Source organism: Theobroma umbraticum, unplaced genomic scaffold (assembly GCF_002168275.2).
Source record: "Theobroma umbraticum cultivar Fairchild unplaced genomic scaffold, ASM216827v3 scaffold_51.0, whole genome shotgun sequence".
NCBI classification, from domain to species: domain Eukaryota; kingdom Viridiplantae; phylum Streptophyta; class Magnoliopsida; order Malvales; family Malvaceae; genus Theobroma; species Theobroma umbraticum.
This window is the reverse complement of record NW_018397260.1, coordinates 5,550,851-5,569,896: the sequence shown is the minus strand read 5'-3', so window position 1 is coordinate 5,569,896 and position 19,046 is coordinate 5,550,851. Positions and strand designations below refer to the sequence as shown.

The 19,046-nt window shown below is 35.4% G+C and overlaps 2 protein-coding genes across 4 annotated transcripts; both read left to right on the top strand.

Moving 5' to 3' along the window:
* Nucleotides 1-666: 666 nt before the first annotated feature.
* Nucleotides 667-10,008, top strand: LOC110417241 (uncharacterized). Of its 3 annotated transcripts, XM_021429481.2 has the most exons (17): nt 667-850; nt 967-981; nt 1,068-1,136; nt 1,572-1,665; nt 4,695-4,873; nt 5,243-5,293; nt 5,481-5,537; nt 6,239-6,359; nt 6,828-6,894; nt 7,010-7,051; nt 7,655-7,760; nt 7,873-7,983; nt 8,385-8,456; nt 8,550-8,651; nt 8,745-8,791; nt 8,889-8,916; nt 9,580-10,008. In XM_021429481.2, the coding sequence occupies exons 3-17, from the start codon at nt 1,119-1,121 to the stop codon at nt 9,679-9,681; spliced, it is 1,197 nt and encodes a 398-aa protein (XP_021285156.1). In that variant the 5' UTR covers nt 667-850; nt 967-981; nt 1,068-1,118; the 3' UTR covers nt 9,682-10,008. The 3 variants fall into 3 exon arrangements, with proteins under 3 accessions (XP_021285156.1, XP_021285155.1, XP_021285154.1); XM_021429480.2 differs by lacking the exon at nt 967-981; XM_021429479.1 differs by having other exon boundaries at nt 967-1,136.
* A 4,505-nt stretch (nt 10,009-14,513) lies between these two features.
* Nucleotides 14,514-16,509, top strand: LOC110416624 (homeobox-leucine zipper protein ATHB-16-like). Its single transcript, XM_021428651.2, has 4 exons — nt 14,514-14,659; nt 14,779-15,110; nt 15,304-15,677; nt 15,765-16,509. The coding sequence occupies exons 2-4, from the start codon at nt 15,050-15,052 to the stop codon at nt 16,167-16,169; spliced, it is 840 nt and encodes a 279-aa protein (XP_021284326.1). The 5' UTR covers nt 14,514-14,659; nt 14,779-15,049; the 3' UTR covers nt 16,170-16,509.
* Nucleotides 16,510-19,046: the final 2,537 nt, after the last annotated feature.

The following is a 19,046-nucleotide window of genomic DNA, read 5'->3' as shown; positions in this document are numbered from 1 at the left end:
ATATTTTAATATGTCACTTTAGTGTTCTGCGGTATAAAATAACATATGATATTTTGATTAAATTAATTATTAGTAATAAGATGTTTTTTGATTCAAAATAAAAATATAAAAACTTAATTAAATGTAAAAAAAATAAAAAATTTATTTAAATTTTTTAAAATAATTTAAGAATTTTTTTAAATATTATATTATGAAAAAATTATCTCATCAACCTTCACCAGCTATTTATTTAACCAGGAATGACAAAATTGACAATGACTTTCTTTCAAAATATCAGGCATGCGAAAAAGGTAAAAAATTATTAGTTTTTTTTATTTTATGTCAATATCAATAACAAAACTGTACAAAAAATGCCTTTTTGGTAGAGGAAAATTTTCCTCCTTGCTCGAAACATAACAAAGAACCTTTTCTTAGCTATAAAACCCAAATCTCCTTTCTTAAGCTATAACAACAAGTCCATAACATTGACCATACAGTTAAATGGGTCGTTTATATCTATGGGCTGGAGGAGCGTAACGCTCAAAAAAATAAATATCGGGCCCATAGAAGTGTTAATGACCTATTGACCTGCCCGGCTGCCACGTATCCCGCCCCAATAGAACCGTTGTTGCTCATTCTGTTATATACCCCCATAGTCCCGCTAAACAATAAAGAAATATAAAAGAAAAGAAAAAAAGAAAAAAAGAACATAAGCGTGCCGGCACCCAGTCAGACGAAAACAAAGCCGCCGTGGGGAGACAGGAGTCGCAGGACCTCTCTTTGCTCCCGCATACTAGGGCATTTTATCGGCCGCCAATCTCCATTTTCGCGCTTCCGCTTGGCGGAGCGTCCTCCTCCTCCATATCTTCGCGTAAGTTTCCACTCTCTTCTTCTCGCTGTTTTCTTTCCACCTCGATCTTTTAGTATTCTTAAGCGGCATAGCATGGTAACTTTGTTTTTTCTTTTCAAATCTTTTCTCTTTTTCAGACTGCAAAGTGCAAAGTAACAGCTAACAGCCGCGGTGCTTTTATTTTGTTATCTTTTATATTTATAATTAGCTTTTTTATTTATTTTTTCTTATATGCAAGTGAGAGGCTTATCCACATAGAGCTAAAGAAAACAAGGGAGAAAATTGTTTGATGGCTCTTCGTTTCGAGGTAGGACTCTAAATTTGAATGTTGCCTTTTTTTTTATATATACATTTAGTTTTTGAGGTAAATTTATCTTTACGCTGGCTTCTGTCTGTGTTAGAGTTAATATTAATTTGTCTGTCATTTGTTAAATAATGGTAAAGAGTTCAAGGAAAAGCGCAATTGTCAAAAATGCTGAATTATAGGAGTTGTTTTAGTTGAAGAATCTCTCTCGGTGGAAGTTGCTTTCCCCGTATTGGCTTCTACTTTTCTAACCGTTAATCATATTCTGTTTCTTTTTGAGATTTGATTGTTCTTATTAGCTAGTATTGCATTTGTTCTTGGACATTGTGTTTTCTTTTGCTCAATCTTGATGGTTCGAATTTTAAAGATGTTTGCTTATTGCACCAATGCGAGCTTTGGATGTTTGCTAATGTGGAAATTTGTCTCTGGTTTTGATAGATTCTAGGGAGGTTTAATCGTGCTCGTGCAGCTCAACTAACACTCCCTCACTTCGTATGCCAGACACCTCTGTTTATGCCTGTGGGGACGCAAGGTTGGAGTTTTTAATACCTTTTTTTTGGATAAGTGTGAGTTTTTAGTATATTTGGGATGTTCAAAACAATTTCATAGGGATCTTAAACCTTTTAGGTTTGCAAATATATTGCACTATAGAGGGATTTTATTTGCAAAAATTTTCTAGTAATCTTTTAAAACCAAGAAGACTCATATCTTTTACTCTTCAACAAAAAATTGATGATGAATATGTTATTATTAGATTCTGCTGATGATTAGTTGTCATTATAAGTATACATTATTGCTTTCCATAGAAGGGACAATGAGCATGAATAGCTCAAGATGGATCTAACATACAAAGCCGTCTGTCGATGTCACATCCCATTTCTAGGGATATGATTGGCACAAGGATCTATGTCATAAATCATACATTGTTCATACATATAAAGCATTCACATTATCATCAATGTATCAACATACAATCTAGTGCGTCATCACAACGTGGTGGAATTCTACATCACGATGTGTGGAAACGTTAATGAACATTGTACTGGATGTTATCATAACATGGTAGAATGTTACCTCACGAATAAACTTTTTAAAATAAAACTAGTTTTCATAACTCATGCAAATATCTAGTCATAACATTGGCACCTAGGTGCAAAATAAGGCTCTTGAGCCAACATAAACATTTAATTGTCAAAGCATTTAAACATATAAATCATAGTGCCGCTTGCGGCTACATACTCATAAGGAAATATCCAATATCATATAACAGGAAAATAAAGATCGACTTGTTAACAAAACATGACCTGACCCTCTAGGTTTCAAGAGATTTGGTAGAACACCTACCAAAGAAGATCGAGAGCTCGACTCTGCGATAAGGGTAATAAGTTAATTACTGATCTGCAAAAAAAAAAAAAGAAATTAATTTATGAGTCGCAAAGACTTCGTGAGTGAATACAGGGAGGAGACAAGTCAAAGGGAAGAGTGTTTTTATAATTCATACATTTCATAATCATGACATTCATAATCTCATAAGTTTCCTTCAAATTCTTGTAAAACGTTATTCAAAACCATTTCATAAGGATTTAATTGAAACCATAGTTGTATAAATCATTTAGAATGAAATAAGAGTTATAAACATTTGAAAACCTTGTTAAAACAGAGTGAAAACATTAATCTGTAACTAATGTATCGATACTTCCTTGGAAGGTATTGATACTGTCTACATAAAATGCTTCTTGGGGCATTTTGTCCTAAAGTATTGATACATGTTCTTCATGTATCGATGCTTAAAGCATAAAACTTAAATATTTTGAGAAATTTCTGCACATTCTACCTCTAAAGGACCTTCTATCCATAGGAACACTCCTACAAGCTAAGTTTCACATGAACTAAGCTTTCTTCTGTCAATTTCTTGCAGTATGATATCATGTCTCTCATTCAATTTTGTTCATATTCATTCTAACATTTAACCTCTACAATCTTTCTAAGATTCATCTAGAACTTATTAATTATGAGTGGTAGTTCACCCCAACTCAAAGCAAATAGGATTTAACCCCCATTATTTTGGGTTCCTTGGGAGTGGCAATTCACCGTGACACCTAGTGGATAGGGTTTAACTCCCACTATCTTGGGTTCTTGAGACCTCTTGTGAGTGGCATCCCGCCTCACCCACACTTGAGTGGTAGTCCACCCCAACTCATAGTGGATCAGATATTAAGCCCCCCTATCTTAGATTCTCATAAATATATAGGGTTTATCATGTCCAAAACTCATATCATTGTTTCATAATCATACTCATTATAGCTCATACTTTATTCTCATACGTATCTCATATGGCATGTGGAAACATCATCACATACAATTCATAATCATATCTTTCTATGGTTGGGAATGTCTACTTGCACCAAAGCATCTCATGATTATAAACATACATGTCATGATCAATTACACATTACATAATCGTTCATAAGCTCGTAGGTGGGAATGTCTACATCCACCAAAATATTTTATCAAGCGTACATGCAATCCACATACATTGTATCCACATAAACTCATTTTGAAGGAAATTATTGAGAGGGCTTGTCCCTCTTGTTAAAAGCTAATACATAGTAGAATATTTATATACATAGTAGGTTTGAAAGCTTTCTTGAAATCATTCGGATTCAAAACATTTAAATAATCATCATAAAAGTGGTATTTAAATCATGCAAGATAAACACCTCAATAAATCATGCTTTACTTTACCAAGCTTCAATCTTCCAAAAATGATGATTTGTGATGAAAAGAGGTTAAGAGTGGCTATTAATTGAGAGAAGAATAAGGGAAAAGGATTGAGAATGAAAAACTCTCGAAAAATGTGACATATTTATAGTGGTGGTGTGAAAATACCTTTTTAACCCTTTTTATTTTTCTGAAAATGACAAAATGTATATATACATTTGGGCAATGAATCAATAGTTTTGGTTTCTGGGTTCAATGTATCGATATTTTTTATGATGTATCGATACTTTTCATTAGAATTCTTTTAAAAAGCTTTCTGGACAAAAGGTATCGATACTTATTCATCATGTATTGATACATTTGCTCCAAAATATAAAAATAAGCTTGAAAACATGTCCAATTCGACTCCTATCTCCACACACCTTTATAAATCACCATGGCACCTCAAAATATGGAATTTTTCAAAGATAAAAACTTAGTTTGATATTTCAAAACATGAAATCTATATGCTTAACTAAGGATTTCTTAATCTACACTACTATACAAATTGGGGGTTTCATGGTCGGCCTTTTGGCATAGGAGAGAACAATATTCTTTTAATACATGTGCTCTGCAGTCTATACTTTACCTCTCTATTGCATTTACCGCCTTCTTAAGAGTGTAAAACAAGTTTGACTTGCATTCAGGTGTTTGCTAAAAATAATATGGCGTCATGTTCTTTAAATGCTTGCAAGACTCAATATGGTCACACACTTACAGCATGCATCAATACACTGGATTTGTTCCTTTGATGTATTAAATCATAATGACTAGAAGGCATGGTTGGTCTCCTGGTTGCAGGTACAATAAAAGGTTTGACAACTAACCAGCTTGAGGAGATTGGTTGTCAAATAATTCTTGGGAATACATATCACCTGGAACTTCGTCCTACATCTGAGCTTATTGATGAATTTGGTGGTCTTCACAAATTTATGAATTGGCCTCGAGCGATGCTGACTGATTCTGGAGGCTTTCAGATGGTTGTCTTATGATTTGACACAGTGCAGTATACTATTTCACTAAATTTTTGGCTCATTATATATAAGTTTTACTTTCTCAAAATTTTTTGTGTACTTGTCAATATGTGCATATATATGTGCTGTTTTCTGTGGCTTCTGTGAACTAGCATCAGAAAAATTTGAATTAGAATTAAAAAACTGTGATGTTTGCTTATTTTTCCTCCTATACATCATGAGAACATTGTTACTACACTGCATGAAGTCATGATATCAAGGGTGTATCATTTTAGCTGATTACATACTTTAAAGATCTTCATCCACAATTATCTTCAGTTTTGGTGATATATATGCTGTTAAAATTGATTATCTGTCTTGGGGATAACTTTGTAGGTATCACTGCTGCATTTAGCTGACATCACTGAAAAGGGTGTGACGTTTCAGGTAACTGTTTGTTTTTTCCCTATTTTTTTTGGTTTTCATGAATTTCTGTAGTCTATGTATGAAAATGAGTTGTAGAGTATAATGATCTGCTTAACTATTAGCTGCAAGCTCACTTCTTTCTGGTTGCTTCTTTTGTTGCTTTTGTGCTGTTTTACTTGTAACCGAGTCTTCATGTTTCTTAACTCAGTCTCCAGTTGATGGAAAGCCAATGCTCCTAACACCAGAGGAATCTATTGAAATCCAAGTAGGTGCTTTTGTTAAGCTTACTTTTGTTATACTTGTTACATTACTTACGGTGATAAATATCTATGTTCTTTCTTCCTTTATTGCATGTGTTGAATTTTTATTTGTTCTTTGGATGCATTTTTTTCACATGCTTAGCTCAATGACCAAAAGTCTTTTTTCCAGGTTTTCCAAATTTGGAAACACTGGCTTATATTAAGAGGATGGAGAGGAGGCTTATTGTTATTCTTGATGTCTTTCAACAAAGTTATCGGTCTCTTTTAAGCAATCAATTGAACTTTAGTTGACTTAAAAAGTTGATTCTTTACAAACAAGGGGTGCTTGTTCTTCAAATGCTTCTTTTGAAACTCTAATCTTGACTTTCTTGTTCTTTTGATAGTGTAATTTACTCAGATTTGTAACTGTTAGCACATGATGTCTGTGATAGTTTTACTTCTGTGGTTATTAGTTTGTGATGGTCAGCAGTATAAAGATCTAGCAAAGGCTAAGGACCAGTTCCTATCAAAACCTTTTGACTTTGTTCATATGTAAATAGAACTTAGTTTTACATGCATTAACCTTTTTATCACTGATACCTTGCTCTTTTAACCCTTAATAGTAACCGGTAGACATAGGATATATTCCTAAAACTTTCTCAGGCTTATTCTTCATATGTTCTGAAATATGCCATTTTAATTTTGTGTTCTCCCAACAATTATACAGAATAGAATTGGAGCAGATATCATAATGGCTCTTGATGATGTGGTGAGAACTACTATTACTGGTCCACGGATTGAGGAGGCCATGTATCGAACCCTCCGTTGGATAGACAGATGCATAGCTGGTAATCATGCTTTAATATATTAAAGACTGAGTGTTACTGATGGTTCTTGCCTTGATGAATTGATCATGTGACTGAAAAACATATAATTTATCCATATTTTAAGTTTTGAATTAGCATTTTGCCTTGTTTACCTGTCCCTGAGCTTGTTGTGGATAGTTTATCTTAGTTTAGGCTTGAGTATTTGGACTTTCAAAGCTTTTTTGAAAGTGTTTATTCAGTGTGTTATAATCATATGATAGTAACATAGTGTTATTGTTGGATGTCGTTTAATATATTAAAGATTATATTAATCAGCTTTTACCTATTGCAAAATGAATCTCTTTTTCTGGTGTGCCCTTTCTTTTTTCTCTTTAAAAAAGGTTCTGGTCTTAAGTAGTGGTTATTTGTTAAGTCATATTGTCATTGTCTCAGTGGTGGCATTTCTGATTGAGTTAGGTCTTTCTTTTTCTGCCTTGATCTTTTGGACAGCTCACAAAAGACCACATGAGCAGAACTTGTTTGGTATTGTACAAGGTGGTTTAGACCCAGTACTAAGGTGAATTTGTAATCTTCCTTTTGCAACCTTCCATTTGATGTGTTCTTTTCTGCCGTTCAAATACTAATAGTACTTCCAATAACTTTTTCCCCCTCATGATGCTTGTTTTTATCAGGGATATATGTGTTAGAGGGTTGGTGGATCGAAATTTACCAGGGTATGTGCATTCTATATCAATGAATAGTGTCAAGGTGCAAGCATTTATGTATTCTAATCATGTTATGTTTTCTATGAAGTTCTATTCTACTAGATGATCAGATCTTGATGTTTATACTTTAGCAAGTTGCCATAGAATTTTCCTCGCTGCATTTCTGTATCTAAGTCAATTTCTAGGGCTAGAAAGTAAAAGGTTGATTTTACTTTTAGCACTTCAAATTTAAGAAAATATAACTCTAATTTTAAATCTCTCTGGTTGCTTAGCATGATTATTCTTGAGAGAGGTGCTGTTGAAGTTAGGATAACCTAGTTGCCTGGTCGTGTGATAGCCCGTGTGATACATTTGCAAAGCAAGTACTAAAAGAACAGTTGTTTGCTATTTTAACTGCCTGTTCTTCATTGTTTCTTTTGTGAGTTATTTTTGCTAATAACTTTGTTTTAGTCACCTATAATTGCTCACTTACCTGCCAGTTTCTGTCTGATCTCTCTTTTTGTTTTTGTTAACATTCATAAATATTAGATTCTCTTGACCACCAGCTTTTTGCTAATAGTGTAAAGATTCAGTGAAAAATGAGCTGAATTAACTAGTTTACTTGTGTGACAGCTATGCTATTGGTGGTCTTGCAGGCGGTGAAGATAAAGATTCATTTTGGCGTGTTGTTGCTCAGTGTACCGCAGCACTGCCTGAAGATAAACCGCGATATGTCATGGTACAAATGAGTCTTATCTTTGCAATCTACATCTTCAGATTCTGATGAACTGCCGCTTTTGTCTCCATTTAGATTGCTCTAAATCATGATATTTGTGCTTGCTACATTTCAGGGTGTTGGGTATCCATTGGATATCGTAGTTTGTAGTGCCTTAGGTGCTGACATGTACGACTGTGTTTATCCTACTCGAACTGCTCGTTTTGGCACCGCTCTTGTTCCTGAGGTGATGTCTTGTTTAGAAAGTTTTCGAGAGTTAACTTTTGACAATTTTGTTCACTGTGTGCTATTGTGTACTTTGGTTTACATATGAATGGTGTTCATTGCACTAAGCTACAACTTGCCTACCCTTTCTATTTGCCTTCTGGTATAACTTATATGTTCTTGTTGTGTGTGTTAATAGGAATTGTGCCTGATGTGTTCTGTTCATCCTTGCATATATAGCTATGCTTGAAAGTTTGCTCTCATAAGTTTACCTGCCTGTAAATTGACTTTCTATTATGAATGTTAACAAGTTTCTGGCATATGTTCTAACTGGATCATGATCCTAAAGGGTGTTAATTACAACCCATTTTTGTATTTAAAAGTAAAATGAATATTCTGATGGTATTCAAGTACTTATTGCAGGGAGTGCTGAAACTCAAGCACAGAGCGATGGCTGATGATACTCGCCCTATTGATCCTACATGTGCTTGTATGGTATGCATTTAGTGACACATTTTATTCAAATTATTAATATACAAATTTCTTTTTCTGGTATATCCTGGCAACATTTTATTTACCCAAGTATAGGTATGCAAGAACTATACGAGGGCCTACATCCATTCTCTTGTTACAAAGGATGCTATGGGATCTCAGCTTCTGTCATATCATAATTTATATTACATGATGCAGGTACAATCTTAAAGTTTCTATGTTCTAAGCTTTGCTGCTGTCATTTTATCTTTTTTCTTTTAATGATAGAGAGTAAGTCTTTTATCATTGCAGCTTAGCAGAAATCTACACTCATCCATAGTCCAGGGGAGGTTTCCTGAGTATGTTTGTCTCTTAACGTGTCTAGCTTTCATATTTTTGTTCTCATTCCTTCTCATGTGGTAGACGCTAATTTAATGTTCTTAATCTTTCTTGCAGGTTTGTGTGCAATTTTTTGCAGAAAATGGTATTTGCATCCCTCTCGCTCTTCATGCCATTGATTTTAATAAAATGTCAAGAGTTGTCCTGTTGTGCTTCACACCCTCCATCTTTTAATTTTGTCTAGCTGTGTGATCTACTTTTTCATTTTTCCAAAACATTAGTGCTCACTTAATTCTTTTGCTAGTGATCTGCTTCAACTTTTAACATGGTATGGTTTTGTTTCTCTTTCACATGGTATGCTTACTAGTTTAGAAATTTTAGTTTCAAGCTTTATGACTTTCAGTTTCCAAAACGAATATGGAAGTTAGGCATGTGCTTGTTTCCATGTTTTGACACTGTGATGGTGATAATATAATTTTATAATGCATTTGCTGCCTTGGTTTCACTTGGCTGCTTGATTGACAAGCACTGAGATTATGGTTCTCAATCATAAACCACACTACCATCTTTGCTGCACAAAACTTTCCAAGATATCTTTTACAGAGAAAAGCAGGAAATCCTTAGTCTTTACAGAGTTAGCTTTTTTGAGTCTCTTAGTAAATCAGGTTTCGTTTTTGTAGCTAAGCTGAATTTGTTTCACATATACGAATCAATCAGACTAGATTAATTTGATATTCCGTCAAGTGATCATTTATACAAACATTTACCAAGTACTATTTGAACCTTGTGGCACCTTCTTGTCTTGCAGTTTCCTAAAGGAGATGTCCCCGAATGGGTCTGCAATGCCATGGAGGTTGCTGGAATTGATATCTCCTCCTGCTGTTCTCTTGTTCCTTCGGCACAAGATTAGAGTTACAATTAAATACTATATAAGATTGAATTCATGAGGTCGCCTTTTATTTGCTTCGTCTTCTGCGATTGAGATCAAAGAAATCTAATTTACAGGCAACAACTTAGAGCAGCATAAATTTTGTAGCCGATATGCTGCTTATAGAAATTCTCACCCTCCTGAAGAGATTTTCTCCTCTTTTCTCTTTACCATTTTACTTTTTCCTCTTTTTCATCAATTGACTTGCCATACCATTGCAGGTAAATTTTGTTAACTGGGTACTGAATATAATCTATATACTATTTGTTTTTTTAATGAGAATCTTCTTTATAGTAAAATCTTTTTTATGTCTCTACCACATAATGTGGTAAAGCAGTTAATAAATAATTACAGCTACTTGCAAATTTCTTTCCTATTTGTTTCACGCATCCTTTCTTTTGCATGGAAACATTGTGTGCACGCTCAGCGACCCTTGGACTGGTGGTTGTAGCTTTTACTCTCGGCTTTCTTTTTCTGGGACCAAAACTGATGCTGCTTCTTTGGAGGGTTCACAACTTAATGTGGTTGCTTCCTTGCCTACGACTCTAGCCATGCGAACTCTACGAGGAGTGGCGTGACTGACTTTCTCAACTCACATTATTTCAATAACCGTACGAATTTAGAGCCAAAATTTGTGGGTTGTTTGGCTTATCCCATTTGCCTTTTGCAGTTGAGGTTACCCAATAATGCAGCTCGGTTTTCTAGATTTGGGGGGCAATTATAGGTATATCTGAAGCTAGATAAGGTTAGCACGAGTTATCAATTGAAAACCAGGAAATGACAGAGCTCAGTTTGCTCAACTTTTTCTCATCCTCACTCATCTTAATCATGGTCGCTCCTTGCCAAAATGTAGCGGTTGTTTTCACCAAGAAAATGGTGCAAGAATGGTGAAATTAAACGACTCCATTGTTTGGGTTATGTTTATGCACACTAGTGAAGTAATTGGGGGGAAAACAGTACAAATTCTGCAATCCTGTATTGTGTTCTGACGTTTCACTTGGGACAGATTGAGCAAAATCCGCTGAGCTTGGCTTTCATTATCCTTTCTTGAAATGCACATTGCTGATAAGCCAGCGGGGTGAAAAGAATCTGGAATATGGCATTTCGGACACGAGAGAAAAATACCACAAGGACACTTTTTCCAGTTGGAAAGCAGAATCCATGCGGAAAATGCCATTTAATTTTCACTCAGACCTTGGGAAAAAGTGTGAACTCTGCCATGTTCACAAACACTTTTCCACGCAATTGTACACATCCTTTTGAAATTCTTAAGCAAATTTATGTCTCAATCCTCACAAACACCTCCCTATACATTATATCATGTGATTAGATTGGAGAGCAGGAAGTCAAGCAAAGATTCTGGTTTCACTTCCTCCCCCCGCCATCCTATGCTTTTGGACATCTCCAAAAAACATAGAAAAGAAGGAATAAAGTTAAAGCTGCTCTCCCCTCTCTGCCTATAGGGCTCCGCCGTCATTGTCCTAAGCCTCCCCTCTCTGCCTATAGGGCTCTGCCGTCATTGTCCTAAGCCTCCCCTCTCTCTCTTTCTCTCTCACTTTTGTTTTTCTACTTGCAACCCATTGAAGGCAGTAACCCTACCTACCGGAATCCCTTCTTTTCAAATCCTTATCCTTACTTAACCTTTTATTGCTACTTCACTTTAATGCTTATTCTTTCTTTGCCCATTTTTATCAGCATTAGACTCAAAACATACTCCTTTTTTATAGGGGTTTGTGCCCTACACGAAACTAACACATGTTGATATATTTTCAAAATAAAAAGATTAATAGATTAAAGTTGATGAAATAGTTAATTAAGTGGAAAATTTTGAAGGTTAGTCTACTAAATTGAAAGATTTCAAGATCAAGTTAATTGATTAAAATCTATGTATAGTAGATTAATGATAAAATTTAAAGTGAAAATTTGGTTTTTGGAGTGTATTATTCCACTAACTAGATGAAACTAGTTTCCAACACACAACAAAAGGTAATTAATTAATTAATTAATTAAGATATCAATCTTTTCGAATTTTTGAAACGGATCAAATCTCTTATACATCTTTGACGACAGAAAAGCTTGTACATAAAAACCTCTCATCAAGAAGGTTTTTAGTGCATTAGTGTGAAGTACAGTCAAGCAAAAGTTTCATTATACCTTAAGATTATTGGATTAAATTTGTTGCATAGCATAATTGGTGTAAGGCCAAATAAGCCTAAAGGAAAGTGGCACTTGCAGCATGTCTTTGAAGCAATTTCTTTCATATTTTTTGACTTTCCAAACCCACAAGCCTAAAAACAACAAAACATGCATCACTTTCCATCTAGAATTAGAAACCATGGATGTTACATGCAAGGATGTTTGTTAGCCATCACTTTTGAGACATCCAAACCTTAGCTCAACAAGCTCCTTTCAAAAATACATACTGATAAACAAGTTCCTACAAATGCCATGTGAACATATTTATTGAATTGATGTAGAGTGGTCTTCAATTGAGATTCGGACTCCAACTGCTAAGATCTTGGCATTTCCATGATCCCCTGGAAGCTAAAATAAAGTGATGTGTACCCAAAGAAAGCTCCTTAACCCATAGTTTCTTTTTGGCTAATAATTGGATACCCAGAATCAATCAGATCCTCAGAAATATCTTCGCCACTTCCCGCCTTTAACTAAATTTTGTTCAGCTTTAAGCATTGTAGAGTGGTAGTACTAGTGGTGAGCGGCATTTGTGGGCTTGACTACCGACCTGTTTTAGAGTGTTGACAGATGTCGACTTCTCAATTAGCTGTTATGTACTAGCAATGAGAAGTCGGTGCTAAAAGTGAATTGCATTGCCATTATCATTTTCTTTTGCTCTTCTTTGAATAGTTTCAATAACAGTTCATTAGTCGTAGTTTCTTTTGTTCCCTTCTTGTCCAAAACCTAATTTGCCTTTTTGAACTGAATTTGATCACGTCAAGTCAACTGACAATGCGTCTTTTTTCTTTGTGGGGGAGTTTGGTATGGTGTTATTGGATGAAATCAGTGTTGCAGAGATAAAGACTAGGGAGCCTGGATGCATTGGTGGTATGGGATTGTTCTGCTTTATGAAACCTTTAATGGAATGTTATGTTAATTAGCCCTGACTGCTTAATTAGCAACCCAAGTTTCAATCTCCAAGATGGGAACTCTGGATGGCATCAACTCCAATTTCCCAGACTTTTTATGTTGAAATCAACTCATAATTAAACAGATATAGATCAATTAACAAGGAAAACGCAGTCCCTTCAAATTATAGAATGTTGTAAAACAGTATCAGAGGATTTAACAGGATGAAGCAATTGTTGAAAAATGAAAAGTCCTGGTACAATACGACTGTTCCCAAATAGAAAGCTTCTTTCTTACAAGGTGATGGAAAAAAATCCTGACCTCCCCAATTAAAGTATGTCTTCTATAAAGAAGCGTACTTTTCTCAAATCAAGAAAGGCAACAATCGTGAGACGTAGGCATCATGAATTAATCTTATTGAAAAAACATGTTTGGGAAACAGTGTAGGAAGGAGCAAACAGTCACAACAAGCAAGCAATGATGCCGCATTCTCTGAAGAGCCACGAATGTCAGGAGACTAGGACTCCTTCAAAGAAAAGAATCATGCAAATTAGTGCAGCATCCGTACGAAAGCGAGGAAAACTCAAGAACTATTCAATGGGAAATGGACATCATTGGTGGGGACAGAGCCCACTTAAGGACTCCAATCTCTTCAGCATTCTTTCATGGCTAAATTCAGATCAGAAGTCAGCCAAATTATTACTAATGAATAAAGTAGGTTTTCGATTGAAGTAGATGTGTTTCCATTGATCCTATCACCATTGGTGCATCCTTCTAGTTGATGTTTATAAGATTATATATATATCACATGCCTCAAACAAAAGCAATGCAAAACCTTTGATATTTTCCTATATGGAATTATTCCAGTATTTCGTTTTCTAAGAGCAGAATGTTTCTGATAAATTCTGAAATCTTTGACTCAACTTATATATTAAACCTTCCACCCATACTGCTTTTTGGTACAGAGAAAGATGTTTAAATGATAAGCATTGTGAGGCCAAGTTTTGGTTGTTGAAGAGTCCCAATACTCCAGTACAATGCCTGACCTGAATCACGGGACAAGTGCAAGTTGCAACCGATTAGATTATTAACCAAAATAGAAAGGATAGAAGAAGATGTTGCCTCCAAATTTGGGGCATGGCAGTTTTACACCAAACTAATTTTCTTCCAACCAAATAGCCACAAGTTTAATGCATTTTACAGTGAATTCTTCTGGGTTTTCTCCAGAAGGATCATAAAAATGACTAATCCGCCAAATGATTTGACCCATTTTCCATGTTGGATGAGGCAAATCAACAACCTTATATATATTGCTTGCTTCACAATGATAAGCTCCTCAATTCTAAAGACAAGGAAAGCTTAAGCTTCTAGTTTGATTGGCTGATATTCACTCTGAGAGGCACCATGTTGGATCAAAATTCTCTTGGATCATTTGTACTATACTTATTGTTAGTACATTTGTATGTATATATGTTTTAGCTTGGTTTCAAAAACATGAAGATGAAGCTGAAACCAAACGGTTTTGTTGAGATTCAAATCAAATAATCAGACCAAATCACTGAATTTAGTTATTTTCTTTTGTTTAGATCAAAGTTAACAAGGCAAAAAGTAAAATTATACTTATACCACAATGGTTTGTGATAGCACACCATTAGAATTCATTAGCTATTATCATCTTATCATAATTGTTCATCAAATAAGTTTACAGCCAATAGATAAATGGACCCAAAAGAACAAGTGAAGTTGACATATTTAAAAAGAGAAATGGAAATTTTCAACTAGATGTCAAATTTTAAAATCACTTCAGGGCTCACATCAGTTTAAAGGATTAAAGCCTTTATATAACAGCTCCCAGTGAAGCAGGTTCCTTTCAGAGGTCTTCTCTTTGTCTCTAATAGTTATCTTTGATTACAAACTGATTAAGAAAGAATTTTTCTTTTTATCTTGAAACTTGTTTCCTATAGAGCAGAAATAATTCTCTAAATTTCTTTCCAGGCCATTTGACCTTGCTTCACAATTCTTTCTTCCAAGTACTCAAGGCTGAGGAGCATTAAAAGAAGGAACCCTCTGTCTCTCTTTGTACAAAACATTTTTCCATTCTTGTTATCTTTTCTGTGGCACAGTAGCAGTGTTCTTTGCAATTATGGCCTATCAAACTAAGGGAGCAAAACAGCAACCTGCTTGAAAGTTTGCACCCTCTCTCCTTCAGCAACAGAAACAGTGCCTTGAAAAAAGATCAGCTTAGGTTCTTGCTTTTGGTTAAATTATGAAGCGCCTCAGTTCGTCAGGCTCCCTGGATGCCTTGATTTCCATCTGCCCACCTAAAGGTACAAGAAATTCAATTATTACTCTACACCTCTTTCTTCTTTTACTTAGACCCCCTGGACGCTTTTTAGTACATCTTTTCCTATTTGTCAATATGTCTTGATTTCCCAGCAACCAAATAGTTTATTAATGAAAGTTCTGCAATATATATTTTTGTAGCCCATGTTAATGAGTTAAATTTGCTTGATTTTCTAGAGGAGAAGAATTCAAAGAACAAGCAAGTTTACAGCAGGGAATTCCAGGCAATGTTAGATAGTTTAGATGAGGAAGACAGTATAGAAGAAGCTGGCCAAGCTACAGAGAAGAAAAGGCGATTATCCATTGATCAGGTTAAGGCCCTGGAGAAGAATTTTGAGGTGGAAAACAAGCTAGAGCCAGAGAGAAAGGTGAAATTAGCAGAGGAATTAGGCCTGCAGCCAAGGCAAGTAGCTATTTGGTTCCAAAATCGCCGTGCCCGTTGGAAGACTAAGCAGTTGGAGAAAGACTATGCTATCCTTAAAGCCAGTTACGATTCTCTCAAGCTTGACTACAACAATCTTGAAAAAGAAAAAGAAGCTTTAACTCTAAAGGTATAGTTTATTATTCCCAATTTTGATTGCAGTAATTAGAAGTTAAAATTGTTGGAGTTTAACATGATTTTGAATGCTTAATTGCAGTTAAAAGAGCTGAAAGCTAAGCTCAAAGAAGAGAATTCAGAAAGCAGCAACTCTGTTAAAGAAGATTCTCCAAATTTTCCACAACACGCCAAAGACCATGATTTATGTGGCAATAATGATGATTCCGATAGAATTGTCAAAGAAGAAAGCAATGTCAATGCTCAGTTATTGATATCACCAGCTTCTTCTTCTTCTTTTCCATTTAATGGATCTTCTTCATCTTCAGATTCATCAAATCATAAAAGCTGGTTTCAACCATTTGACTCAAGAGTGATTCTGGGTAACATGTATCACCCCCAGTTAGTGAAAGTGGAAGAGCAATGTATGCTTACTGCAGAGGAATTTTGCAATTTCTTCTCAGTTGATCAAGCTCCGACTCTTCAATGGTACTTCACGGGGCAGTAAAAAACGAATGAAGTCTCCAAAACCCTGAATAAAATAGCCTTCAGAAGTTTTGTAATTAGGACTTAAGTTTTGTTCTTCTATTGTTCTTTCCTAAAAAAGGTTAGTATATGCTTCAACAATGATCATCAGCAAAAGTCTGCTGTAAACTTTATAGTAGTATAAACAAAAAAAAAAAGTTGTAAAATGATATCTCAAGATGAAGCCTTTACAATAAGAATAAGCTGCCAATTACTTCATGTTGTAGAAATTATTATTCCAAGTAGTTACTTTACTTGAGTGTAAGTGGAGGATTTCACATCAAGGAAGTGAGAGAGGTCTTTTCTCGATTGCATATGCCTTAGCATGGCAGTTTAATCCAGGGAATTCCTGTTCCAAAATTCGAATAGCAGCAGCACAAGGCTGGCCGTCCAAATTGAATAGTGGACACATCCCTCCTGCCACAATTCCTTTCTTTTCTTTTTGGGAACACCCGCTGGTTTGACTGCAAAACCAGGAGCGCTTGCAAGTTGAAACAAAAAACGACATCCCTTCTTCCAAGTTGGGAAGCTTACAACAGTTTTTAATAAGCTGGCATTGAAAATATGACTGGCCAAAGCTGTTTTCCATTTAAGAGAGGCTAAACCAAAACACCCCATTGGTATAGACAAAGGAGAACCTCTTTTGGTCCAGTCTTGTTGCCATTTCCTTTCACTTTTCTTTTTCCCGTTTCTGATTGGCGCCCATCAGCACCCCATGTGGTTGGTAAAAAGTAGAGCCTGACCTATAGCTAACAAAATTGAATGGCAAGAGCATAACAAGAGAGAGCTCTTTCTCTTCTTTGGTACGACTCCTTGAAAACAAAAGGGACTTGTCTATGCCTTGAAGTTTGAAACCCACACACAGTCACACCACCCAAATTCCCTTCAAAAGAAGGGGAGTGGGGGTGGGAATTCTCTCAGGTTTCAACCATAACATACCAAAACATGAAGGCCTGGATCATAAACGCAAACCTGCTTAAGTCCTTGTAAAAACAGTCATCAACTCTGATTGCAATTGATGATAAACCTACTAAAAGGCTAAACAGTTTCCCGGAGCACTGAATGCTTAGCCTTGAGCCTATAGCATGTGGAGGAGGAGATAACGCCGGTCGCTTTCCACTTTTCTAGTTTGGGTGGGAAAGAGACAGACCAAAAAGCTGCTGCGACTCTTTGCTCCTACAAGTCTCTCTCATGTCAGAGATGGGACCCATATGTCATCTATGTTTGACTGTTAATGCCCTATGGAATCTAGCAATAGCTTTTACATGACGTTTCTTTCTGGCAATCCCTAGAACCCGCCAAATCTTTCACCCTCCAATTTCCTCTGCATCATAGGCAATGCAAACCCCGGCATGAGGAAGGGAAGCCAAGCCTCCATGCCTCAACAGCCCCACTCCCAAAACCCAATCTTACCATGATTCGCACTCAATTCCTGATAAGCCTAAAGGTTGTAGCTTTGTTCTCACTCCATTCTTAACATTTACAGTATTTGTTGATGGCACACTATCCTCTGGTCGGAGTACTATGACGGTATTTTCACCCTACTTTCAATATGAAATCAGTATAAACCAAAATATTATACTCATAAAAATAACATACAGAAGGTTTGATTGATAGGGTTTGAATTTGATGTCACTAAATTGACAATTTGTCATCTGACATATTATCTTTGTTAAATTGGAACAATGAAGCAAAAGGTCAAGCAACTTAAGCAATAGGAAAGGGACTAAACAACCATCTGTGTGTATGCAAGAGAATCAAAAGAAGAAGATACGAGCAAACAAATGCTATCCATTCTCCGTATGCAATGTCTTTAGCTTAATTCTTTTATTGAAGGGTTTGGGCATCCCCACAACTGAAAATCTTTTCTGCCTAGTGAGTTATTTGAGTCTAGATCGGTAAACAATGACCATCAAACTTTCAAAAGAACTGTTGTCTGTTCTTTGGTTTTGAATCAGATCATCTGCCATTGCTATCTGGTTGAGAAAGATTATGTTTTGTTGTCTTGTTGTTGCTTGCTCCTGCTCTGAGATATGGACCGGAGCTGAAAGGATTTGACACTAGAACAACAGAAAAGATTCTGACAATGTTAAAATGCTAGCTCATCATTGTCCCAAAGCTACCCTTGTTTCATAACTGATCTAATTAACTTTTATATATATAAAACTATGTTTATCCTTTTCTCCCCAAACCATGAAGCATGAATCTACAAATTCAATAAAGTTAAATGTTAGTATTTTCTTTTTCTTATGTATATCGATAATAATTTCTCACTCGATAGTATGTATAATTTAACAATTTATTGATTATGTACAAATTACGTTAACTTGAAAGACCGTGCTTACTAAATAAATTAAATATTATATTCTTTTTAACCTATGATTGAATATTAATGCTTACTAGAAAAATCAAAACTTGCTGCCTAACGTATGGTGTTGTTAAATTTGGTCACACATTTAATTTGGCATGTTTGTCTACAGTTGGTTCCCTCAATCAAGCAATCAATGATTCATTATAATTGTGTCCCATCACTTTTTTAAATTTCTAGTGTAGTAGAATTTTATATAGATATAGATTTTTTTTGCCCGTCTAACGTTAACTGATTATTAAAAACGTGGTATTATTTTAATAATTAAATGATGTGACTTTAAGGCTCTAGGTGGGTTGATTGCCAAATCATTTGAGCAAAAGGTAATTTTATTAAAGCTCCTGATGGATAGACTAGGCTCTAGCATAGTTGACATTTCCGACGTGCTACTACTATTTTCTTTATTGTATAGAAGATGCCCATTCTGTCGCATGTTTTTAGCTTGGATAAATACACTAATTTTTATTTTAATTATAATTTTATGCAAGTTTA

Coding starts and splice junctions, on each gene's coding strand:
- LOC110417241 (XM_021429480.2), top strand. Junction 7,052..7,654: donor GTGGATCGAAATTTACCAGG/GTATGTGCATTC, acceptor CTTGTGTGACAG/CTATGCTATTGGTGGTCTTG. Junction 8,457..8,549: donor ATCCTACATGTGCTTGTATG/GTATGCATTTAG, acceptor ACCCAAGTATAG/GTATGCAAGAACTATACGAG.
- LOC110416624 (XM_021428651.2), top strand. CDS start 15,050: ATGAAGCGCCTCAGTTCGTCAGGCTCCCTGGATGCCTTGATTTCCATC. Junction 15,111..15,303: donor TTCCATCTGCCCACCTAAAG/GTACAAGAAATT, acceptor TTGATTTTCTAG/AGGAGAAGAATTCAAAGAAC. Junction 15,678..15,764: donor AAGAAGCTTTAACTCTAAAG/GTATAGTTTATT, acceptor GCTTAATTGCAG/TTAAAAGAGCTGAAAGCTAA.